The 27,477-nt window shown below is 42.8% G+C and overlaps 1 protein-coding gene across 1 annotated transcript; it reads left to right on the top strand.

Annotated features, from left to right (window-relative positions):
• The first annotated feature begins 864 nt into the window (after nt 1–864).
• On the top strand, nt 865–20,091 carry LOC108712290 (cytoskeleton-associated protein 2-like). Its single transcript, XM_018254538.2, has 10 exons — nt 865–871; nt 1,599–1,814; nt 5,271–5,340; nt 8,107–8,167; nt 9,172–10,397; nt 11,385–11,586; nt 12,269–12,424; nt 18,646–18,709; nt 18,924–19,080; nt 19,826–20,091. The coding sequence occupies exons 1-10, from the start codon at nt 865–867 to the stop codon at nt 20,073–20,075; spliced, it is 2,409 nt and encodes an 802-aa protein (XP_018110027.1). The 3' UTR covers nt 20,076–20,091.
• Nucleotides 20,092–27,477: the final 7,386 nt, after the last annotated feature.

Genomic DNA, 27,477 nt, shown 5'->3' with positions numbered 1-27,477 from the left:
TTGCTGCTGATGCTTTAAAACAATAACTCCATTAAAATTCACATGTCATTTCCACTGTCTTCCAGAGGGGCATTTATCCTGGAATGTCCTTCCGGGATGCACATAGTGGTTTGCTTATAATCTCTAGCAACTCAAAAAAAAATGTAGTAAGAACAACTTTTATTCGTAAATGTAATTGCTATTGAAAGAAGTATTTGTCCCTTTCTACTGCCCTCGACCAGTTTGTTTAGCAGGTGGCAACAGCCCGACCAGTCTTCTTCCAGAGTATTCAGGTAACAGTAACAGACACAGATCGCTCATGTCCTTTCAGAAAGAGCCAGCACTTTAGGATGGAACTGCTTTCTGGCAGGCTGTTGTTTCTCCTACTCAATGTAACTGAATGTGTTGCAGTCGGACTTGGATTTTACTATTGAGTGCTGTTCTTATATCTACCAGGCAGCTGTTATCTTGTGTTAGGGAGCTGCTATCTGGTTACCTTCCCATTGTTCTGTGTTTAAGGCTGCTGGAGGGGGGAGGGAGGGGGTGATATCACTCCAACTTGCAGTACAGCAGTAAAGAGTGACTAAAGTTTATAAGAGCACAAGTCACATGTCAGGAGGCAGCTGGGAAACTGACAATGTGTCTAGCCCCATGTCAGATTTCAAGATTAAATATTAAAAAATCAGTTTGCTCTTTTGAGAAATGGATTTCAGTGCAGAATTCTGCTGGAGCAGCACTATTAACTGATGTGTTTTGAAAAAAAATTCCATGACAGTATCCCTTTAAAAAAAGTAAAAGGGATTTTATTTTTTGCCTTTACATCCCCTTTGATAAATCATAATAACAACACACCACCTCACCCATTTAATAGCAGCCATAACCTGCATGGATAGTGAGAATTTAGATGTGGGAAAAAACCCAGTGGGTGGCCCCTTGTCAACCCAGACTCACTCCACCCGATCACATAACTCCCAAATGTCCCGTTTTCAGAGGGACAGTCCCTCTTTTGACAGCTCAACTTGCAGTTCCTCGTTTGTACTAAAAAGACCAGATTTTCTATGCACTGAACAGTCAGAAAAAGAAACGTTTTTAACTTAACTGGCTTTTGGCAGAGAGCCCAGAAGATACTTTTATAACAATCCTCGAAATAAGCAATTAAGTAATTGTAACATTATAAGATAACCGGTCCCTTGGGAGACTCACAGCTTAAAGGGCAATTCTCCTTCATTAGCAAAACTGTAATAACCTGGAAAAAAAAAACACAGAAATGTGTTCAAACTTTCATAATTTGCCAAATTTTGTAAAATTAACATTGTGACTAGGGGGTGTGGCCACAAAATGGGCGTGGTTAATTCCCTCTTTTTATTTTCAAAATGTTGGGAGATTCTGATGAAAACTCCGGCCGCCGGCACTTCCCACCGGCCCCTATTTGTGGCCACAAGCAGGAGGTTTAAAGTACACGGAATGGCGGGGGGAGGCCCATTAAGCAACGGGATTGTTCGGCAATTACTTGTATTACAGGGTGAAACTTTAACTGAAGGGGACAGTGTAAGTGAGGTGACACATCAGTCAGGAGGTGCAGCCTTTTCCCGTTTACATGGCAACTCTCTGAGTAACAGTTTTATTGCCCAATCATAAACTTCGAGGGTGCCAGCGCGTCCAATCATGTCTGCTAAGGCGGTATTATTTTGACGTCTGCGTACCAATCAGCATTCAGCATTCAGGGAGGAGTGAGAACGCCTATTGGTTAATTCGAAAAGGGCGCTCATTGCTGTATACAGGACAGGGAGCTGGAGAAACTGACATGGAAGAGCAGAAAGGTTTAAGCGCAGTAGGTGAGTTAATATAGGAGAGTGCGACCGCAAAAGGAGAGCAGTGCGTTGAAGGATGGGAAAACAGTGGAGACATTGGGAGGGGGACGGGAAAAACTGCCATTAGGGGAGGGAGGTGAATAAAAGACATTGTATATTCTATAGAGGAGGAGAATGGCACATGGGAAGGGGGAAAGTGTAGTAAAAAAGACTTGGATATAACAGAGTTGGGAGTGGGGTTGTCACACCAGGAAATAGAGTGAAGGGGAGAGATGGAATAAGAAGAGAAGCACTGAGAAAGCTTAAAGGAACAGTGTAAAAATAAAAACTAGGTAAATAGACTGTGCAAAATAAAATGTTTCTATATAGTTAATTAGGCAAAAATGTAATGTATAAAGGCTGAAGTGGCTGGATGTCTAACATAATGGCCAGAACACTACTTCCTGCTTTTCAGCTCTCTTGGTTTCCACTGATTGGTTACCAGGCAATAACCAATCAGAGACTTGAGGAGGGGCACGTGGGTCATAACTGTTGCTATTGAATCTGAGCTGAATGCTGAGGACCAATTGCAAACTCACTTAACAGATATGTCCCATGTGGCTCCCCTTAAAGTCGCTGACTAACTCAGAGTTAGAGAGCTGAAAAGTAGGGAGTAATGTTCTGTTCTGTTATGATACACATCCAGTCACTCCAGCCTTTGTACATTAGTAAATCTGCTAGGGACTCATGCAGAGAACATAAGCCAGGGGTGCCCAAACTTTTTGCAATGAGGGCCACATTTGGTGAGGGGGCCGACCATTCAGCCCGACATTCTTTAAACCATTAACATTTAACTCATTAAAACAAGGAATCGCGTTGCTGTAATATTTTGGCACATTAGTGAAATGATCTGCCACTTGGTCTATACTGCTGCCTGTGTGCTGAAGGTGTTAGTAATAGACACGTACTTGCACGTAGTGACGCCATACTTCTTTAGGTTACTGTACTGGTGCGTAAGTACGTCTATTGACATCTTCAGCCCTAAAGAAGTAAGTGAAAACAGTGCGTCTCTACGTGCCAGTACGTGTCTATTACTAACACCTTCAGCACACAGGCAGCAGTATAGACCAAGTGGCAGATCATTTCACTAATGTGCCTTAATATTACTGCTATAGGATTCCTGATCACACTGTGCTAGGGGGCCTAATTATTATAAATTTCATGATGGAGGCTGAGGGCCGGTGTAAATTTGAATACGGGCCGCATTTGGCCCCCAGGCCGCACTTTGGACATGCCTGACATAAGCCAAAGGAAGAACAAGTAACAATAAATAGAAGTTGAAAGGTTGTGGTATGTGACTGATCTGCCTGTGGATCAGCAGTGCTAAGAACATTATGAAAAGCTGATAACTTTGATTTAGAGGATTCCTATGCAGCGACCACATTTTTTTTTAGATTGTTGATCATGATTAGGAGTAGGATTTAAATGTATCCTAGCTTCTACTTCAATAGAAAACATTGGTTGTTGTCTGGTATACACCTGCATTATTATACACCAGAGCCTGTTCTAAACCTGTTATTTCGTATACTCGCCCAGTCCAATGTTACTGAACTTCACACAAATGAGAATTTTACACCCTGAGACTGGGGACCATAGCAAGGCTTAATTCTCGAAAACGTTCAAAAGCATGCTTTTATATTTAAAAATATATTTTATTGCATCATCCTAAAATATCAACAAAACCCCACGTGGACCCCTTAGGATTGCCTAAGTGCATGAAACGTGTAAGGCTCCATGTAGGGTTTTGTTGATATTTTAAGATGATGCAATAAAATATATTTTTAAATATACAAGCATGCTTTTGAACGGTTTTTGAGAATTAAGTTATACCTCGTTTTGGTCACTAGAGGTCTATAGCATGCTATAAACTGAGATTCACTTCATTTTTTGTCTGTATCCAAGGCTTTTGTATCTATATAATGGCGCGATATATGTTGACTGCTTAAAGCTAGGATCCTGCAGTTGCTGGATAGTAGTCCAGTGCCGGTCGAGAAATACTTGACCCATAACCGAACCTAACCCGATCTGCGTCCGACTTCTTCCTTCCTTTTGAAGACGTCCCTGCCAATGACGCCACAAAAGGGGCGTGTCGGAAAGCATGTGTAAAATCGTGGGCAGGGAGAGCAGGCAAAACCCACCAGCGAGGTCAGCCCGACCCGTAGGTATCAGCCTGGCCCGCACATCACTACTGGTTAGAGCTAAAGGAACATTTAATTACTGTTGAAAGTCTTATATGCATTTATTTCTAATGGTGGCCATAGTCATTAAGATTTTTCTCTCCTTCGTGACCGAATACAGGTACAATCCGACAAATTAGTAAGGTTAGTGGGCACCAAGCGATTGTGCATCTAACGATTTTTCGTCCAACATTAGTCACGAAATTGATCGGTCACAGTGAAATGTATCCATTGTACAATTGTTTGCAGAGCCATGCAGGCAGCTACCCACCGTTTTCCTGGCTTCAACTAGACCATATCACTTGAAATGGTCTTTTTAGTTGATGGACAAATCATACATTTAAACAATCGTTTCAAGATAATGAAAAGATTTTTTTTAAAAATCTTAACATCTCTGGCTACCTTAAATGAGAACTAAAGCTTAACTAAAGAAGTAGCTAGAAATTTTGTACATTATGTTTTGGGATTCTGTACCAGCCCAAGGCAACCACAGCCGTTTAGCAGGAAAGACCTGTGTCTCCAAAGATGACCCAGTAGCTCCCCATCTTCTTTTCTGCTGATTCACTGCACATGCTCTGTGCTGCTGTCACTTACTGAACTTAGGGACCCATTCACAATATACAGAAAACATAGAATAGAAATGTCACAAGATAAGGCTGATTAGTAATTAATACAGATAATTACTACATGGCAGCACAGAAACCAGTGCAATTAGCATCAGAATTTAATAATCAGCCCTGTAGCATCAGCTTATATTACAGGCCAACCTCCGTTTCTGCTTGATCATTTGCGACGACCCATAAGCTTAGCTTTTCAACAGCTGCTCAGAGCCCACTGAGCATGTGAGTGTCGCAGACACTTTCCAAGATGGTGACCCCCCTGTGACAAGTTTGAAGTCCTGGGTCATTGCTGCTATTGACAAGCTAAAACTTTAGGCTGGTGCAACAAGTTCAGTATATAAAATATCGTATTTTTAGCCATATAAATTTTTTAGGGGTTAGTTCTCCTTTAAGAAAGAAAGTGTTATGAGAGAATTGAGGTTATTCAATACCTGTAGCAAGTGGGAAAGCGCCTGCTGTCCTTGTTGTGCAGTTTAGGCACATCACTCATGAACTTTATCCACAGGGAACTCATTGGGCAGGAAAGCATCCCACACTTGTTATTTCAGCACCTTTCTATTATCCTAAACAATGGAATGGTCCAGACCAGTGACTGAGAAGAAAGTACCATACATACTTATGTTATTCTACTTTGCCTCCTACAGATGAACGGCGAAGAAAGCTGAATGAGTATCTGGCTGCCAAAGGGAAGCTGAAGCCTCAGACTAACACAAAGTGAGTTCTTTTCTGCTGATGACCAATGGGGTGTACCAATGAAAGACAAATGAAAATGTCTAGATTCACTCATATTCATTGACCAGAGTGGCTTACGTGCTCTAGCTGGAGGCAAGCTTTGTTGGTAGGGGTCAGCAATATGACTGCAGTAGACAATGATAGGCTGATTCAAATTATTCTATGGATTTTAGTATCAATGTAATAATCAAGGACTACTGGGAAAATGCTTCCTCCATTTTATTCAGTTAGTGTCTCTGATGACACACACTCATGTCCCTGCAGGTAAGTGGAAGTTGAACAGGTTCAGGAAGTATCTGACCTGATCCCACTGTAGGTGTTCCTGGTCTTCTGGTGGAATCTGGCGGGGAAAAGCAATGACAAGGTGTTTTTAATGATTACTGCAATAATTAAGCAGTGTCTTTTGGAGAGGGATATTTTAGCCTCCACTGTTGTTTGTCCAATGACAGTCCAATAGCCTAAATAGCCTAGCATGTATTGATTCCCACTTACTGTGGACTTCCCACCTAGGGCACTGTAACCAGGGCTACCATTAGAAATCACGGCCCCCGTACAAGATCCCACCCACCCCACACCACAGATAAAAGACCACACAGACATCCGCGCTAAAAACGGTAACCCCCCCCACAGGAAAGTTTAAAAAGCCATTGATGGTGAGGGCCCCTTATAAGTTATAAAAAAAAAAAAACCATAGGCGCCAGGGTCCCCCATAAAAGTTTTTAAAAAACAAACAAAAAACATTGGTGATCAGGGCCCCCTACAAGTAAAAAAATAAAAAAATTGGTGACCAGGGCCCCCCCCCCCATAAGCTAAAAAAAAAAAAACGGCGCCAGGGCCTCCCATAAAAGTTATTAAAAAATCATCGGTGGTCAGGGGCCTATAGAGTATTAAAATAATACATTGGTGGCTATGGATTTAATAAAATTAAAAAAAAAAAACACATTGGTGAACTCGTTACTTCAGGACTTCAGCTTCGGCTCCTTTTGTGGCTTCAGGACTTCAACCTCCCATAAAAGTTATTAAAAAATCATCGGTGGTCAGGGGCCTATAGAGTATTAAAATAATACATTGGTGGCTATGGATTTAATAAAATTTAAAAAAAAAAACACATTGGTGAACTCGTTACTTCAGGACTTCAGCTTCGGCTCCTTTTGTGGCTTCAGGACTTCAACCTCTGCTCCTTTCGTGACTTCTGGGTTTTTTCGACCTCTGGACTTCAACTTCAGCTCCTTTCTTTTTGGGACTTCGGCGGTTCATTAGTAGTGTAGAGGCAGCGCACTCCTGGGTTTCCTAATAAATCGCTCGTCTCTAGAACAGAACGTAAAATTATATACTTTATTTAAACAACATATCATTAAGTATGATTAATATGTTGTTTAAATAAAGTATATAATTTTACGTTCTGGTCTGGAGACGAGCGATTTATTCGGAAACCCAGAAGTGCGCTGCCTCTACACTACTAATTTGCTGTCAGCGTTCCCCCCTAGTGACGGATTCGGACGGCAGCACCCGGGTCACAACGTTTGTGGGTTAAGATACCAGTCTTTTTTACCGTATTCGCAATGTGGAGTAATGATATGGAAGTCTAGTACTAAAGTTTAAGAGCAGGGTCCGGGGCAGAGGACACCCGGGCCACCCTTTACTTATGGTGAGCGAGACACGGCTCGTTAGACTAATTTATGGCTGGTGTCAGAACCCATAAAACATTCTTTGTTTGTGAAGGAGGTTTAGGCTGATAAAAGTGCCGGAGCTCTCTTCTTTGTCTGTGGATACTTCGGCGGTTCATGACTTCGGCAGGTACGGCTTCCGCGTTGCCAAGGGGGGCCTGGCTATTTCAAAAAGTGGCCCATCTTTAGGCCCGGGCCTGGTGCAACAGTACCCCCTGTGCCCCCCTGATGACATATGAAAGAATCTTACCAAACTGGTATATATATTTAAGTAGAAACTGCCCTTTTGCATCTCTTGTCTTGTGATGGTCTGTGTGCTACTTTGCTGAGCTGTCTGACTACTGTTACTCTGTATCAGCAGCCATCTGTCCTTAGACTGCATCCTCCAAACCCAACACCAAACACAATTCCCTGCACACATGATTTCAATAAGGAACAGAACATCATAGTGCAATGTATTGTGGGTTATGTAGTTCCTGCATGCTGTCTGTAAAGCTGGCCATAGACTCCAAGATCCGCTCGTTTGGCGACATCGCCAAACGAGCGGATCTTTCCCCGATATGCCACTAAACTGCGTGGCTATATCGGGGGTAATTCGAACGTTCGGCCGTACGGCCGAACGATCGAATTACGATGCGCCAAGCGGCTCCGACGGGTCGGTCTGGTAAAAATCCAACCTTCCCGATCGATATCGTGGCCAGATATCGATCGGGAAGACCCGTCGGAAGCCCCCATACACGGGCAGATAAGCTGTCAAATCGGTCCAAACGACCGATATCGGCAGCTTTATCTGCCCGTGTATAGCCACCTTAAACTGTGAAGAAGTTGTTACAATTTGTAACATCAGTTTTTAGTTTAGGATTTCAAATGTAGAAAGAGAAGAACTGTTAAACAGCTGGATTTCAGCATAGAAAATGGCATTTATTTATACTTTTTGAAGAAACGGGTAACTGTGATGGGTATATTAGGGGTGTCTGTGTTATGTGGGCCGTTTATATCAATGTGATTGTTAATTTTCCTATGTCATCGACTGTCAAACACCTTAATTTCCTTATGCTAACTAAACTCTTGTTTTACACAGGCCATACCTAAAAGACTGTACAAACCATCAGAGACCTCCGTGTCGTTCTAAGTTACCCCTGGTAAGTTGATGGAAAGTAACTTAGTAATTTAGGTTAAAAAAAAAGACAGACGTCCATCAAGTTCAACCTTTTTAACTTTTTTACCCTGCCTAACTAATATTTTCCTTTTACTTGTAATTTAGTCTCCTTTTGTAAAATAAAAATCCTGTCTGTGTTTTGCTTCTTTATTTTAATGCAACTGTCAATTTCAAGAGTTCTTTCAGCCTGTTCAATTGTCATTGCCTGATACTATTGAATGAAAAACTACCCAAGGCACATACAACAGTGACTCTGGTGCTGAAATGCGTGAATGTCAGACATGGTACTTCCCATTGTATTAAAGGGCATGTAAAGTCTAAAATAGAATAAGGCTAGAAATGCTGTATTTTGTATACTAAATATAAACATGAACTTACTGCACCACAAGCCTAATCAAACAAATGATTTATGCTTTCAAAGTTGGCTACAGGGGGTCACCATCTTGTAACTTGGTTAAACATCTTTGAAAGACCAAGACTGTGCACATGCTCAGTGTGGTCTGGGCTGCTTAGGGATCGACATAAACAAAGCTGCTTGAGTTCTGTATGGCTGGGAAGTAAGGTGGGGGCTCCCCCTGCTGTTCATAAGTATGATTGTTTCCCTGCTCAGCAGTTAGGGACCATCTGACAATTCCTATCCACAGCAGTAAATGAAGGGAGAATTTCACTGCACACAGAAAGGTTTCTTATAAAAACGGTACACATTTTTTAATTAAGGGATATTGGAGATAGGTATCTTTTTCATTAAAGAAAGTAAAAATGGGATTTTATTTTTTTTGCCTTTACATGCCCTTTAAGACTGATGGCTATTGGAAAGGGCATGTTTAAAGAGACGGTAACTCTGCAAACTGTCAGTTGCATTAATAGTGCTACATGTTCCATTAACCTTTGAGTAGTTTGTTTATGTGAGGGACGACATCTATGAACCATATGATTGCCATATACGTGTACATAAGGCATTTTGTTTGTTCTTTCGTCTACATCAAGGTTCGCAAGATTGAAGAGAAGAATGTTACAAATGCTAAAGCAGTTTCTCAAGAAAACAAGCCCAAGACTTCAAGCCATTTCTCTGTACAGCAGAGATCCAGCAGTGCAAAACCGACTGTACGCAAGAGGGCAACTGCTTCTGTTGCTGCCAAACCCAGGAATCCTTTAGTTCCTTCAGGGATTAACACCAACCCACTACAAGAGAAAAAGCGTGCCACAAAGGCAGCCAATGTGAAAGTTGTGGGCCAAAGCCATATACAAACGGGCCTGGGAACAGGCGAGAAAGAAGTTGCTTCTTGTGCACAAAATTTTACAAGTGAAATTGATATTGATGCAGCAGCAAACAGGAGAGGGGAACTAGCAAGTGAAACAAAAAAACAAGACAATAGAACAGATTATGAGAAGTTGAAAGATTGTTTATTTCATAAGGGAAAGTTGGCTGGAGAAGACTGGAAAGCAATACAGCAGCTACCTAAGACTATTGATAATACTGAAGTGGGACTTACTGCTAGCAACAAAGAGAGATGGGGAACGCAAGTTGCTAGCAGTGTGTCTTTAAAAGTACAAGCAACTCACTCTGCAGTTATCCATAAGATTAACCCTCGAGCATCAGTTACCCAGAGGCCATCTGGAAAATCTCTTTATTGTACTAATAGAACACATTTGGATTCTAAATCAGGGCAGCCAGGCTCGCAGTGCAGAAATGTCTCCGTGCAACAGGGACGAAGCAGATCATCCAGATCCTTATCCTCAAGGCCTAATGTTTCCCAAAACGGGAATAACATCCTTAAGCAAAAACAAGATATCAAAATCCAAACCGTGGCAACTGCTTCTCAAAAACCCACGCATGGTGGGCTTAAAAAAACAAAACGTCCCTATGAGGCATCATCTGAAGTGGCAGCCGAGCAGCAGCCTAAGCACAAGAAGGAACATGTATCCAGTACAGCATTTAGCGGAGATCAAATGATAATATATCAGAAAACCTGTAACAAAGAGCCACCACAGCACAAGAATACAGACATTGCAACTTCCATTAACCCTCATTTGAAACCAAAGAATGGGGCCATGACAGATACCTGCACACAGATGAAGGACACGGAGTGCAAGAAACTAGTAGAAAAAACATGGGAATTAACCACTGTCCGTTCTCTAAATGAACAATTGGATGTAAACAGTAATGAAGTAAAGCTGCATGCAACACCCCATGTGGCTGCCGAGGATCGCAAGTATGTTTTTTTTTTTAACTAAATCTAACTTTATTGAACTGTAACATCTAAGCAATGAATGTGAATTGAAGAAAAAACCCATCAAGCTGTCCTATGTGGAGTGGAAGGATTTTAGTATTTATGCAGCGAAGTCCCCAAAATTCAATAGCCGCTAACTAGTCTTTTAAGTGCTCTGCCATGTCTACCATGTACTCAGCCTGGTATATGACATACAACATGCCTGTGACATGGATTCTGTCAACATGTCATAAATTCACACTATAAAACATTCAGGCGCACACCCAAAATGCTTACTGCGAGGTGCTAATTCCACAGGAGGCTACCCATACAAGTCTCAGATGTGAATACTCAAAAATGAAAAATTGGAAAGCACACTCTATGCAAAAAATCATTTTTTTTAGCCAAAAAATTACAAATAACATCCAATTATTTTGCTCTATGCGTTTTGACCATACATAATTTTTTTTAGTATTTTGTGCCCCTGAGGAAGACCGATGTATGATCAAAATGCGTAGGGCAAAATTATTTATGTAATTTTTTGATTAAATAAAACTTTGATTGTTTGCATAGAGTGTGCTTTCCACTTTTTCATTTTTGAACATGTCATAAATAGGGAGTAAAAATTACTTTGGAGCATTACATGCGGCCCATGGGCCACCCGTTAACCTGGTCAGCAGATTCATGAATTTCTGATTGTTCAGATGAAATGAAAGGGTTGTTCGTCATTAATACTCCAAGGAGGGCTTAAAATCCCTTGTTCAATGATCTGTTTGTGGTGAAAAATGATCTAAACTGAATGATGCTCTGGCAGGAACAAGCTTCTAAAATTTTTGTATGCAGTAAAGGGATGCCACAGAAGTGAGAAGTGTTCCCCTGTTTGGTAGGAACTTGTATAACTTTGTGCATGACTAAGACTGTGAGACAATAGGATTTCTTCCCATCCTTACAACAATACAAAGCTAAGCCATGTTTCCTTTCACTTATTAGGAAAAAGCTGGAAGAGTGGCTGAGCTCCAAGGGGAAGACCTACAAGCGCCCACCAATGATTGTGCCAACAAAAAAGCCAATGAAAAGAAAAACAACTGCAACGTGTTCCCTGTGGGATGGAATAGAGGAAGAGGAGGACCTAATGTATCTGTCCAAGAAAATCAATGGCACACTTAATGAGTGCCTGGAGCTCATCGATAAGGTACAAGCCCTGGCCTGGTAGGCAAATATTTATCAGTGAGCACAGATATTAATTTGCATGCATAGTATTGGGGATAGATCTGTAAATTACTGTAGATTTTGGGTTCTGTGAACATTCTATTGCCTAGACCAGTGTTTCCTAACCAGTAGCTAGCGAGCAACATGTTGCTCACCATCCCCTTGGATGTTGCTCCCAGTGCTCTCAAAACAGGTGCTTTTATTAGAATTCCTGACTTGAAGTCAACTTTTGGATGCATAAAAACTAGGTGTACTGCCAAACATAGTCTCCTGCAGCTGCCAGTCCACATAGGGGCCACCAAATAGGCAATCACGGCCCTTATTTGGCACCCCCGGGAACTTTTTGCATGCCTGTGTTGCTCATCAACTCTTTTTATTTTTTATGTGGCTCACTGGTAAAAAATTTTGGGGACCCCTGACCTAGACCATAGTCACAAACCAATTTCTTCAAAGGCGTTAATGTGATTATCGCTACATGCCAATACATGTGCATTTGTTTATATAGAGCATTACTGTATACACAGAGCTGTGCGTCTTTACAATACACAAATAGCAAACGAGGACAAACCCACAATAAATATAGCTTCTTTCCTTTAGGCTAGCATGTGGATGCTTTGTCCATATCATGCATATGTGCCTTAAAGTTATTTTTTCACTTTTTAAAGGGGGCTGCCTCAGAAGCAGTGTATGCTATACTTTTCATGGTGCCTGAAGCTGAGAAGTTTGCCAAATTCTGGGTGTGTAAAGCCAAGCTGTTAGAACGGGAGGGTACCTTTGATGTTGTTGGACTGTATGAACAGGCTGTACGATCCGGAGCTAAGGTGAGTCTAACAAAGCCATCATTGCTACAGTTCTCTATTTCTCTTGCCTAGATTGGGGGACACAGGCACCATGGGGATGAAGATCCTGTTGCTTGGAGAAAGGACACTAAAAGGTTAAAGTGGCTCCTCCTCCTCCTGCTCTGGGCTTCATCCCCGCCTACCTCCTCAATCCTCAGTTTTCTTTAGTGTCCTCAGAAGGAGGATGGACACTTCGTGGCTGGGAGCAATGGTACAGATTTATTCAGTATCATGCCACTACTAGGGGTCAGTGTTTCTCTTCCAGAACCCCTCCAGCCAAGGACTTCTGATCTGAAGATGCTCTATAGCCTTCCCGCTCTACGGAGGCTGCAGGCTGGGGAGCTCCCCCCCACACTACCCTGGGCACTGGTTCCCGCTCTCCGGAGGCTGCACCAGTAGCCACGACGGAGGGTATGTCTTTTATTGAGCATTCCTGGCTGGCACAAGGAGGTAAGTCAATTCCCTCCTCCCTCCCCCCATTACATGCTGCCTGTCAGCTCTGCAGAAAGGCATTTAGTTTCACTTTCACTGCTACTCTCTCACACAGATTTTCCTAGGCATTTAGTTTCACTTTCACTGCTATTCTCTCACAGACTGCTATTCTCTGACAAAGATTTCCCTAGGCCAGGGATGTCCAAAAGGTAGATGGGATCTACCAGTAGACCTTTAGCTGGTCATCAGAAGATATAAAGACACTGTCAACACACAGTTTGTCTAAATCACCCTCCTGTTTCATGCTTTTTATTTGATATTTATGTTAAGGTTACAATATACATTTTCTCATGAATCAATATTAAGTAATATTTTCCATGGAACAGAATTCTAACAATGCTTTTATATATGTAGATCATAATGGGACAACAGCACTAAAAGTAGTCCCCGCATTGGTAACTCAGTGCCATTCCCAGCGACCTTTCGCGCCACCATCTGGCGCTGCGTCTATTTCATTGTGCACGAGTCGCTGCACACGCGCCTCACGGGCGCCATCTTACTAAGGTACTATACCAAAGCCCGGGAAACCTCTCTGGCGGCCATTTTGGGTCCGCATCTCTCTCTCCAGTACTGAGCGTTTCCAGCCTCACTGTCTCTCACAGAGAAGAACAAGGCACCATTCCTTCCTACCTTGGTGAATAGGTAGTTACACTTCCCTTACTCTTTCTCTAGGGGATTAACACTTCCCTCTCTCTATGGGACCTACTGTGGGGTTTTTCACTACTTCCCTCTGTCTCCACAGATCGCACTCTAAGGGAGAAGTGGTTCACTCCTCTGGACTCTCCTAATATTCCCCAATATCTTACTTACTGGGTTGCACTACATAGTATAGCCATGCAGGCAGGGCAGATGACCAGTCCCTTCCCAAGCAGGCAACTGCATGTACCACCAATGCAATTTAGTATTTGGCATGGGCTACTTGCAGACCTAAATTTGCTAGTGTTTTGGCTGAGCCAATATGTGAAGCCTGTAAGACTGCAGCAGTCACTGCACAATTACAATCCCACACAGCCCTACCAGCCAGCTCTGCGACAGCTACGGCTAATCAAACGAGCTTGGATTCTGAATTGGTGTACGCTCTATCTCTAGCGGGTCTACAAAACCTAGCCAGAGTTCCAGAGACTCTAGATAAGGTCCTACAGCATCTATCTACAGAGCCTCACAGACCGGTCACTCGGCAGTCGGCCACAAAGCGACCTCCCCTTTCCCCACCAGTTTTGCCTGATGAACAGGAAGAGGCATTGGGAAGAGGGACAGATCCTATCCGCAGATGAATAGGATCAGGATACCCCTAGATCACAATGAGAGGTCGAAAGCCTGATTCAGGCACACCCCACCTTTAGCAGAGCGAACCACTAACATTTTTAAGAGGCAAAAGAAGTCTTCTTGTGTCTTTCCAGCCTATGAACAGCTGGGTGACATTGTTAAAGCACAATGGAAAACGCCAGACCATAGAGTCCAATTTTCCATCTCTTTACTCAAACTTATCCTTTTACTTTACAGACCTTGGTCTTCACCCCCAGCAGTGGACCCACCGGTCTCTAAATTGTCAAAGACCACCACCATTCCAGTAGTCGATGCGGCTTCCTTTAACGATCCTATCGACAAACGTCTTGAGGGTTTCTGCAAGTCGATTTTTACAGCAGCAGGCAGAACTCTACGACCTATTATTGCCACCCCATGGGTATCCAGGTCAATGGAAGTTTGGGTGGAACAGGTGGCCCAACTCATGGCTCAGAAGACCCCTCCACATACCTCTTTCTAGCTCCGATAGCGGACACAAATACATAAATTTGCGTAGCAGTCCTGGACGCGGCTAAGCTCGTCACAAGGGCTTCGGCATAATCCATTGCAGCCAGACGTTTCCTTTGGCTAAAAAACTGGTCAACAGATCTTACCTTGAAGTGGTCTCTGCTTGGTCTCCCATTCTCGGAAAAAAAAAAAAAAAAAAAAAAAAAAAACTTTTTGGTGCTGAACAGAGAAGGAAAATTCTCAAGCTACAGAGCCAGAGGTCCCAACATGAAAAGCAACAAGCTCCGACCCGCCCCAGATTCCAGTCAAGGCAGAGCACTTCTTGGTCAGGAAGCAGAGCAGCACCTAAGCCCGCACGGGACAAACAGCCTCCGCATGAGGAGGTGCCCACCCCTGAAAGCTAAACCCTTTGGCGGACGCTTAAGTCACTTTCGGGAGGTGTGACGGCATAGAGTAGTGGAACCCTGGGTCCTACAGATCATTTCTATCTCATAGAATTCGCTCAGCTACCTCCGAGGTGATTTTCCATCTCAAGGCTCCCTACCACAGAACCCAGGCACTCAGCTTTCCATGTGGTTCCACACACCCTGACTGCCTCCGCGGGAGTAATGGCGTTCCCTCAAGGGTAAAAGGGGCTTCGGTTTCTACTTAAACCTGTTTATAGTACCCAAAAATTATGGATCTTTTCACCTGGTGCTAGACCTAAAGGCACTAAACGACCATGTAAAGAAGCACCACTTCAAGATGGAATCCATCCAGTCAGTCCTAATGTCCCTGGACATAGAGGATTTCAGGGCGGTGATCGACATCAAAGATGCATACCTGCATGTCCCCATACATCCCAACCACCACTGGGTCCTTCACTTTTCAGTGGCAGGAGAACATTGGCAATCCCTGGCACTCCCCTTCAGACTATCCTCCGCGCAAAGGCTATTCACAAAGGTCATGGCTGCGGCTCTAGAGGACCTGCGACTGCAGGGAGTGAGTGTCATACCATACCTGGACGACCAACTTGTAAAGGCCAGTTCCATGGCACTGGCCACAACTCATCTCCAGACACTAATGCTGTTAGGTTGGCAGATAAACTTCCAAAAATCTCGATTCATACCTTCCCAGAGTACAGAATATTTAGGGCTTGATTCTTCATTGGGAAGAGCCTTCCTTCCCCAATCCAAGATCACCTCCATGCAGGGGCTCCTGTCATCTCTGCAGAAAATGGATCAGGTACCTTTAAGGTTGCCATGAGAGCGCTAGGGACTATAGTGTCATCCTGCGATTCCATATGCGCAGCTCCACACCAGAGCCATGCAGAGCCTTACTCCAACACCAGAGGAGGAACTGAGCGAACCTAAACTGCAGGATTCCCCTATCAGATCTAGTTTGAACCTCTATCAGTTGGTGGCATTGACCAACAACACTTCCGTCAGGAAAACCCTTCCCCAATCACCAGTGGACAGTCATCACAACAGTTGCCAGTCTACAAGGTTGGGGAGAAGTATTGGGAGACCTAACCGTACAGGGACGTTGGTCACAGAAAGAACTACTCCCCATCAACATCCTGGAATTAAGAGCAATCTACCTGTCATTGCTCCAATGGTCAGGCAGACTTCAAGATCTACCTGTAAGAATACAGTCAGGCAATGTGACAGCGTTGGCTTTCATCAACCACCAAGGAGGCACAAGGAGTCAAGCTGCCCTACCAGCTATCTCCGCAGTATCCCTGGAGTGGACAACTGGATAGCAGATTTTCTCAGCCGAGAGACCTTAGATCAGGGAGAGTGGAGCCTACACCCAGAGGTTTTTTCAACTGATTCTGGCAAGGTGGGGCACTCCGGAAGTAGACTTAATGGCATCCAGGTACAACAACAAGCTTACGAGGTTCTTCACAAGAAGCAATGACCCTCTGGCCCTAGCATGGACACACTGGTGGTTCCGTGGCAGTTTCACCTAGCTATGTCTTCCCACCACTGGCACTTCTGCCAAGGGTAATCAAGAAGGGTAGAAACAGTTGTAGTGGCACCCTACTGGCCACACCACACTTGGTTCGAAGAGCTCATAAGTTCATCAGTGGACGCACCATTCCACCTTCCAGACAGAATGGATCTGTTATCTCAGGGACTGATCCTCCACCTGAGTTCACCATGGCTGGATTTAACGGCATGACACTTGCAGCCATAATCCTAGCCAGATCAGGAGTTCCAAAAAAGGCCATACCGACCTTACTAAGGGCCAGAAAGCCCGTCTTCGCACGCATCTACCACAGGGTATGGAGGACATTCATATCCTGGTGTAAATCTAAAGCCAAAGACCCACAGTCCTGGGACGAAAGTAGCCTATTGTTATTCCTTCAGGAGGGTTTAGAAATAAGGGCTGGCACTCAGCTCACTGAATGTTCAGGTATCGGCCTTCTCTATCCTTTTTCAGCAGCAGCAGCTTGCAATGCTGCCCAACATCAAGACCTTCCTACAGGGAGCATTGAGGATGATACCTCCATACCGTCATACAATCCCTCCCTGGGATCTCAATATGGTACCTTCTGTATTGCAGGAGCAACTGTTCGAGCCATTGGCTCAATTCCATTAACTCTGCTGACTCTTCAGGTAGTTTTCTATTAGCCATCACTTTGGCTAGACTAGTTTCAAAACTAGCAGCTCTATCTTGTCGTCCACCATTTTTGATTTTTTACAAGGACAAGGCGGTGTTGAGACCTACCTTGGATTTCTTCCTAAGGAGTTCCATCTTAACCAGGACCTGCTGGTTCCTTCATTTTGTCCTGAACAAAAGACAAATTTGGAACAGTTACATACGTAGATGTGGTTCGTTCTCTCAGAACATACACCAGGGCTACCAAGAGTAGAAGGAAGCTAGACAACCTCTTTGTCTTACCAGAAGGACCACGGAAAAGCCTTAAGGCATCTAAGGCCTCCAATGCAAGATGGATTAGGTCAACAATCTTGAAGGCCTATGAGGTACGAGGTAAGGCCACACCCTTCCGGGTTCAGCTCATTCTACTTCTTCACTCAGCACTTCTTGGGTGGTTCCTCTCCAGGCTTCAGCAGAACAGGTCTGTAGGGCTGCAGTGTGGTCATCCACACACACCTTTTCCAAATTCTACAAGGTGCATACATTCGCCTCAGCCAAGCGAGCTTCGGCAGGAAAGTGTTGCAGGTGGTTATTCCCTGAACACTAGGGGTACAAAATCCCGCCCTCATGGGTAGCTTTGGGACGTCCCCATGGTGCCTGTGTCCCCCAATCTAGGCAAGAGAAAAATAGATTTTTGTACTTACCGTTAAATCCTTTTCTCTTGTCCTACATTGGGGGACACAGGCCTTCCCTCCCTGTATTAGTTCATGTTAATATTGATCAGGTAATATCTTATATAATTTTTGTTGTTCAAATACCAACAATTTCAAACAGCAGGTGGTTCATACCGTGCTTAGCTTGCATTGGGGAGGTGCTCCTTCTCTTCACATGGGCAATTGGTAGGGCTCGTCATCTCTTCTTCGGTCAGAAAACTGAGGATTGAGGAGGTAGGCGGGGATGAAGCCCAGAGCAGGAGGAGGAGGAGCCACTTTAACCTTTTAGTGTCCTTTCTCCAAGCAACAGGATCTTCATCCCCATGGTGCCTGTGTCCCCCAATGTAGGACAAGAGAAAAGGATTTAACGGTAAGTACAAAAATCTATTTTTTTGAATGTTGTGTGTGTGTGTGTGTATTATAATATATAAATGGCTCTTAGTGATGTCATCAGTTATAAACTGAGCTTAGTGATGTCTTTTTTGTAACCTGACTCACTAAAACTTGTATATTATAATAAATAAAGTACAAAAACAGGATTTTTGGCTAAGCAGCCCTTAAACGTTTTTTTCTGCAAGCTTATTGTATTCAGGACAGGTTGATGAAACCTTTAGGGTTGGGAGTGCAACATAAAATGCATTAATATAGTAACTTGTTTTACAGCCAATTGCAGAGCTGAGAGAGGTAATATTTGACGTTATGAGGAACACATCAAAGAAAAGAAAAGGTACTTTGTTTTCATGTTTTTGCTCCCTCTTAGCTGAAAGTAACTTTTGTTACTCTTCAGTCAAATCGCACAGGCAAGCAGCTCAGCCAGGACCCAACTGATTGTACCACCCAATATGAGTAGTGCTTTGGGAAGTTTAGTCCCCCTTTAAACCAATCCTTCCCTTTATTCATTCAGCACTGTACTTGTGGTGTTTCTTTTTGCTCTCATATAGATGAGCCCTTGCAGAGCCAGAACCCGGCATCTTGTTACCCGAGTAGCCCGGCCAGTCAAGCATGGAATGCAGTGAAATCTCTGAGGACACCCTGCACAGAGCTCTGCAAAAGTCGCCAAGGTTCTGCTGTCAAGTTCCAGGTCGCAACTCTGCCCAGGTAATGTTAATGTGTCCACCATCGCATTCTCTGTATATTTATGAAGTCATTCTTGTTAATTGTTACATTGAAATTGTAATATAAGCTTCATCATACTGAAATAAGAAACTTTCTAAATACAATCAATTAAATATTCACATTTATGTTCACTATCCCTCTCTCAGCATCTGTTTCTTTTCATTCTGTCTTCATGCAGCAGTTGGGTGTCAGATAGTCATTGACAGTTAGAGCCTATATATCTTGTAGGGGGCTCCTTTTGCCTAGAAGATGTATTAGAGCTCACTCTATTAAAATCACCAGACCATGTCTCTCTACATGCAGGATTTGTGCAAAAGACAGTTATTTTATTTGTACTGGAATCAGTTATTTGAATGAGCTCTAATTCATCTGCCAGGAAAAGATGCCCCCTATAAGATATATTGAATCTAATGAATATCTGACACCCAACTGTTGTATGAAGACAAAATGAAGAGAAACTTATACTGCGAGAGGGATAGTGAAGATAAACTTGATTATTTCTGCAAGGATGCGGAATATTAAATTGATTGTATTTATAAAGTTTCTTATTTCAGTATAATGAAGCTTATATAAAAATTTCGTTTTCGTAGTTCCCCTTTAAGGTGGGTTTCCATGGCTTTAGCAAAGCTTATTGTTTTTGTAGCAATAAGCTTCATAGAAATCAACCATCTATATTTTAAAGGCTTTACATTATCTGTAAAACCTCCAACTTGATTTGTCTGCACAGCAAAAATAGAAGCGGAGCAGAGTGGAAAACTTTGACTCCGGTAAGAAGATCATTGAGGATCAACCCGGCTACATCTCGCCGCTCTGATGTCCTACAGGACCCCAATAAGGTGGTGACATCGTTAGAAGAACTCTTGGAAATGGCAGACACAGACTGCTTTCTCTATGCTGGAAATGAGGCCTTCCCAAAAGAGACGCACTCTAGCATACTGGACATGATAAAACAAAGAACCTCAAATAAACCCGACTAGCTAGTGTTGGCCATTTTGATATTGTGTAGAAAAGATCTGTAGTAATGATATCCTGCACTCCTCAGAGCAAGGCTTGTGACATATTAATGCAGCGAGAGCCTGCTTTGCATCTATGCTGGGTATAACTACAAGCATCGACATAGGGGTTTATGGCCTTCATATAAGTGCTTGACTCAGCGAAAGGTCAGTAGCCACATTTTACTAGTGCCCTGTGTTCTATCCTTTTGTGATCTGCCTACATTCTAAATGCAAACCAGTCCCAATGCAGCAGGTCTGTATGACATGGAGCAGTGTTATTGTGCCATATTTCTTTAATATGGAAGGAAATATGAGGTTATGAGCTACCTTAAGGTATCTATGGAATCAGAAAGTCTATTCTCATGTCAGCTTGAAGGAACTTTGCAATAGATCTTTGGATGAGGGTCTCACTCCATTGATCTATCTCTACTCGATCATCTATTCGTCTCTATTAAAGTATGTAAGTGTCCCACTGGGTCATTGAAAAGCCAAAGGGAAGCAAAAGTCTGTTTCTTACCAGGGCTCTTCCTTTTATTCTAGAGGATAATTGTTCCGTCTTGAAGTATTTTGCACATTTACAGCTGTTAACCAAACGGGGGGGGGGTGCATATGGAACATAACGGTTCAGTTTGCTTTTGATCCTTAGCATGCTGGTCACGTTCAAAAGCAAACTAACTGAACAGTTATGGCCCCCTTTAAAGGAGGATTCAACTCCTCGTAGCAGATTGAGGCCTTGGAGTTCACGGCAGCCATCTTCTTCTCCGGTAATATTCATGTATTGACAGCATTTTCGGCGCATGCGCAGTTGGAGTTAATTTCCGGGCCCAAACAACTGCACATGCACCAAAATTCACGAAAATTTCCGAAAATTTTTGTGACTTTCAGCAGTGGTTCGGGACCAGAAATTTACTCCAACTGCGCTGGCGCCGAAACTTCAGAAGAAAGATGGTGCCCGTGAACTCCCGTGGCCAGAATCTGCATGGAGGGGTTAGTAAAAAGAATTAGGGGCATTTGGCTGGGGAAGAGGGAGGGGGGTCTACCCAGGGTAGGGGGGAAGGTTTTTTTACACTACGGGTTGAATTCTCCTTTAAGTCGCTGATTGGTTACTGACTGGAAACAGTTTAAATAACTAGAAAAGAGAAAGTATTATTCTGGCTATTAAGTTAGACACCTGTTCACTCCAGCCTTTACATTATACCTAACTTACTATATTAAATACATTTTTAATTTTGCACAAGTCATGGTGGACACCATGTAGAACTTCCACTGCAGGGATTGCTGACCAGACCCGTTGGCTTTCAGCGCAAATATTCTAACTCCACAGTGGAAGTTCAGACTGGATGTAAACCTGCCAGATATGGACTTTTTTTTTTTTTTACAAAAAAGGTTTTTATTTCCCTAACAATAGCAATGGACTATGGGCAGATTTACTAAAGGGGAACAAGTCACATTTTCCTTTGTCCCTTGTTTGTAAATCTTTTCCCCTTCATTTTAGTTCTAATGGGCTGTTTATTCTCCATTTTTTTTAAAGGCCATTTAATGCTTCACTATATACAGAGTTTTTACATATGTGTTTTTTTTTTTCTATGTGTGAATAATTTTTCATTAAAATATTTTAATAAAATACTCCTTGCGTAAAATGGTTTATTTCACCCTTAAAACGACAACAGTGTTTATCACAAACTGTAAGAATATACAAAGCTATCGAGCTCAAAGGGATTGTTCACCTAAAGTTTAATGTTCCTGTCTCTGGTGTCTTTGTCTGGTAAATTCTAACGGCTGCCTTTAAAGAATGTATCAACTTAATGTATCAATTAAGATAGTCGGCGACCCCCCCCCCCCCCCAAGCTGCTTCAGAAAGAGGTGAAAATGAACCTTTAAGGGCAGGACTCCACAGAGGATTCCGCCGCGATACGATGCGCAAAAACGCATGTGTCCCAATCCGATGCGCAAAAACGCAGTCGTTGGATGCAACAGAAATAAGTAATTCTATTGTCGAATCGTGTCGCAGTGTTGATGTGACACGACTGCCAGATGCTGCACACTGCATCTGCATCCGACAGTCGCATCAACAATGCGACACGATCCAACAATAGCATTACTTACCTTATATCCAAAGTGACGCCTGCGTTTTTGCGCAGCGCGTCGGATCGCAGCAGAATCGTCTGTTGAGTCCTGTCCTAAAGGAGACCTATAGGATAAATAAAACCCACCTAATTTTGTAGGCAATTGTGAATAATATATGTGCTGGTTTTACTTTTGGCTGTAAATTAATTTTGTCAAAATTTTCCCTTCATTTGAGCTCCCTATAGATGTTCTCTGTCTGAGTTTCAAATGAAGGGTGGGCGTGTTCTATCGATCCCCTGGCAGAAGCACAGTAGGAGAGAGACAGCCAATCACAGCCCTGCAGTCACACAAGTAAAGCTAGGCTTTAGTTCCCTATCAGGTCCTGCTAGCTGCTGATTGGTTCCTGTCCTAGATTGCAGTGAGCTGAGTCCTGCTGGCTCCCCTGCACAGCCTGGGAATAAAGGGAGCAGGGAGGGATTATTAGTGTTTATGTAGAATTATTCAATAAATCAGCCTGAAATACTACTTTTTAAAGCACAATTCTTCTATATCTAAATGAGTATGATGCACTAGTACATTCTTGGTTTTCACACAAAATGTTTTCTTTAAACTCCAATATTAGAAAAACGGTTGCAAGTAGAAAGTGGTTGGAAAGTCTTTATTTCTGGTGAACAATCTGAAACCGAACTGAACATAAAGTGTTGGAAGGTGAACAGCCCCTTTAAAAAAAAAATACAGCATAATTGCAATAAATGAAAAGTACAAATAATGGATAACAAAGTCAAAGTAAACGTTATTGTCATCTCCGCAGTATACGAATACACAGTGAGACGAGACGACGTGGCTCCAGCTAGTACATATCACAAAAAGGCACATAGCATACACAATAAATATGTAAACACTTGAAATGTGCAATATATTGGCAAACATTGGATATATAAATGTGTAAACCTTTAGAATTAACAGTTCACAAAGTTAAGTTCACAGGTCAGGTGTGTCTGGAATGTAGTGGGAGGACAGGCAGTGAGTTGAGGAGTCTGATCGCTTGTGGAATAAAGCTTTCGTGCAGCCTGGTTGTTGGGGCTTTAATGCTGCAAAAGCGTCTGCCGAATGGGAGCAGCGTGAACAGTCCATGTGAGGGGTGTGTGGAGTCCAGTGCAATGCAGGAGGCCTTTCTTGCACAGCGCTTGTAGAACATGTCCGGCAGTGATGGAAGAGCCGCTTCAATGATGTTGCCAGCTGCTTTGACAGTCCGCTCTAGACTTTTCCGGTCAGCAGAGCTGGCACTACTGTACCAGACGGAGATGCATCTCGTCAGGATGCTCTCTATGATGCCCCTGTAGAACACTGTGAGGGTGGGAGGCGGAAGGCTGGCCTGTTTCAATCGTCTTAGGAAGTGAAGACGCTGCTGAGGCTTTTTGGTGATGGAGGCGGTGTTGGTGGTCCAAGTGAGGTCATCAGAGATGTGGACTCCCAGTAATTTGCTGTTCTTTACTGTCTCTACTGTGGAGCCTTTGATGTTGAGTGGTGTGTGAGCAGGACGAGTTCTCCTGAAGTCGACCATCATCTCTTTCGTTTTATCCACATTCAGTGACAGGTTGTTCTCACTGCACCACACTGCCAGCTGCTGAACCTCATCTCTCGACTCGTCGTTTGTGGCTGATGAGGCCCACCACAGTCGTATCATCGGCGAACTTGTTGATGTGGTTTGAGCTGTGTCTAGCTATGCAGTCATGTGTTGGCAATGTGTACAACAACGGGCTGAGAACACATCCTTGAGGAGCTCCTGTGCTCAATCTGATGGGGCTGGAAACGTTGTCGCCCTTTTCAAGTCAATCAGATATTGACTGAACAACTGTTGGGGAGAGCACTGTAGTCATGAAAAGGCACAGTTCTTTGCACTCTATTGACACAAATCACAGGGCAAGGTGCTAAGTAGAAAATACAATACCTTGCACCTGTTTTTGCAGTCTGCCCTGCTATAGTAAATATGTTCTTTTATCCAAAAGTAGTTGTAGGGTTTTACACTAGGAAACTGATGGTCCTTGTGTCTTTTATATTGGTTTTAGATTGTAGATCATTATTCTTACATTAACAATGCCCAGATAATTCCCCCTGCATAATTCTCTCCTGTTAACAAAACAGTCACAGCAATCGGTGAAAGGGGAATGGGATTCTGATGATCTGCCTCACAAGGACCAAATATGGAGAAGCCTCAGTTCCCCTGTTTGCAATGTTAATGTAGGCAGAAGGGGCACATGTCTATGGTGTAACTGTGGGCACTCGGCACGTACCTCTTCTTTCACCTGCCCCCAGTTCAGGCTTGTATCCCCCACTGACCTCTAGCACTTTACAATCTCTTTCTGGTAGTACCGGGGCTGCACAACGAAGGGTCCTCTTGGCAGTCCCCGTGGGCCCCCTCCGACCTCTAGATTCGGGGCATGTGAAAAAATGCGTGGATGCACGAAAAACCGCACTGACGCCCATGCTTGTAAAAACGCAAAAGCAGGCCAGCAACGGGGGCCAGGTCTGGGCTGGCAGGGGCCCACCGGGTTTGTCCCGCCGACCCAGTCTGACCCTGCTCATACGTGTGTGCATGCTGGCTTGGCCCAGCACTACCTATTTAACTCAAGAAATTACACAAACCTTAGAAAGTATGTTCAGTACAAGCCCTATTCATTGCACTCACTTCAAGTTAATCAAAAAGGAAAGTCCAGTTTCTCTGCCTAGAAATGACCAGGATGTATTTTTTGCTTACTAACTTAATTTGCTGGGCAGGGCAAGAGTAACTCTCTTCCTTAAATTATTTCTTTCTTTATGGGCACTTGATGATGACTAAGGCAACAGAGCTGTTGCTAATTCACACCACACATTTATGTCAAGTGCTTTAACCTAGGCAAAGTGGGAACAGGGTCGGACTGGGCTGGAAGGACACTGGGAAAAATCTTAGTGATCCCCACTGACCCAGACCCGCTCTCTGCATCACAGTATTGTACCTCTCCCAGTTTATGGAAAGTCTGAATACATTTTTGGGGGTTTTAGGGTCATGTTTTAATTAGCTATTACAGTTTTCCTAATGAAGGTGAAATTGGTCTTTAAAGGGCATGTAAAGGCAAAAAAATAAATCCCATTTTTACTTTCTTTAATGAAAAAGAAACCTATCTCCAATATACTTTAATTAAAAAATGTGTACTGTTTTTATAAGAAACCTGACTGTATGCAGTGAAATTCTCCCTTCATTTACTGCTGTGGATAGGAATTGTCAGATGGTCCCTAACTGCTGAGCAGTGAAACAATCATACTTATGAACAGCAGGGGGAGCCCCCGCCTTACTTCCCAGCCATGCAGAACTCAAGCAGCTTTGTTTATGATGATCCCTAAGTAGCCCAGACCACACTGAGCATGTGCACAGTCTTAGTCTTGCAAAGATGTTTAACAAAGTTACAAGATGGTGACCCCCTGTAACCCAACTTTGAAAGCATAAATCATTTGTTTGATTAGGCTTGTGGTGCAGTAAGTTCATGTTTATATTTAGTATACAAAATACAGCATTTCTAGCCTTATTCTATTTTACACTTTACATGCCCTTTAAAAAGGTTGTTAAATTTTTCATTAAATTCACTTTAGGTATAATGTAGACAGTATAATTCTGAGACAATTTGTAATTGGTTTTTATTTTTTTGGAGTAATTTTGCTTTTTATTCAGTAGCTCTCCAGTTTGCAGTTCCATAATTCTGGTTGTTAGGGTCCAAATAACCCCAGCAAATTACCCCAACAACAATGCCCTGATTTGAATAACAGACTGGAATATGAATATGATAGTAGAGGCCTGAATAGAAGATGAATGATAAAAAGTAGCAATAACAGTACATTTGTAGCCTTACATAGCATTTGTTTTTAGATGAAGCCTTGCTACCCCTATTGGAAAGCTGTTTCAAAAGCTATAAACAAAAAAAATGAAGACACTAAACTTTAACTTAAAGGTGAACTATCCCTTTAAGCTCACACCTGCTTATCGTATGATGAATTAATAAGGAGAACAGTCCACCAATGATAGGTAAGAGTCTGTATAAAGGGACAGATAAAATGATAATGCCTTCCCCCAAGTTCCCTAATACAACAAGAATCACCTAAGCCAGGTGGGTGCATGAGGATTTAACTTTCATAACCTGCTTAAATTCGTAAAATGGACATGGTAATTAGTGGGTGTGGCCACAAAATTGACGTGGTCAAAAATGTTGCGCAAATCTTTTTGTCCCTCTTTCTATTTCCACAATGTTGGGAGGTATGCCTGAGAGCAGAATGGGGTGTATGAGGCCCACCGAATCTTCCAACTCAAGGGTCCCCACACCCTGTTGTGAGCTTCTCCAAACACAATATCCGACACCCTCCAAGTACCTTTTACTTTGTGCCGTCATCATCGAGGGATCAGAGGCCAGTGGGGGCCACAATGTTTTTTTCCTGGTGTCCTGCGGACTCAGTCCAAGAGAGATAGATGCTGAGCCATTGGCCCCATTTGCCTGTATAAAGCTCCTTATATCTCTTAATTGGCTAAAATAAATTGCATTGCAATATACAGTACATCATTTTGCCACTGCAATAAAGCCCCATGTATGGTATATATATATGTTAAACTGTAAACGGACAGAACCAGTGCCAGCAACTCCTTGCATTATTAGCATTGGCCAGCTATACGATTCTAAGTAAAACATTGATGGAAACTTCTATATTTAGTCAGACCATTAAATTTACCTTTTAAGTAGAATTTCAGTCTGGACGCCTCGACTGCTTGTGGTTTGTCTGTGGATCGTGCTTGGCTAATTCCATCATGGAAGCTTAAGTGAGTTTCCATCTCATGTTCAAGTCTATTGTATATATAGCCCTGTTTTTGTGAATTAAACGAGGCAACATGTTTTTTTGCAAATTCTAGGAAGTCATTTCTCATGCCCAAAGCCAGAACAGCTAATCGAAATGTCACACAAATGACAAAACATCATCCGATGGTGTAACATACACAGAGATGATGGCTGTCATGTGGGAGATAGAGCTATGAGACCAAATAAATATATGTAATGCTACATTACGCAAACTCAATACATGTTATTCTTTTTATTGATTTGGTATATTACTAATCTTAAAACCTTGACCCCCAGCCAAGATGGGCAGTGTATTTTTCCAGCATTCTTTTTCCTGAAGCTTTTACTTTTTCTGCCAGAATCCTGACTGAAACCAGGCAGATGTTCCTTTGTAAATGAAAATTAAAGGGATTCTGCCATGATTTTTATGATGTAGTTTTTATTAATAAATTACACTGTTT

This window comes from Xenopus laevis, chromosome 3S (assembly GCF_017654675.1).
Source record: "Xenopus laevis strain J_2021 chromosome 3S, Xenopus_laevis_v10.1, whole genome shotgun sequence".
Lineage (NCBI taxonomy): Eukaryota > Metazoa > Chordata > Amphibia > Anura > Pipidae > Xenopus > Xenopus laevis.
This window is presented reverse-complemented; position numbering and strand designations above follow the sequence as displayed.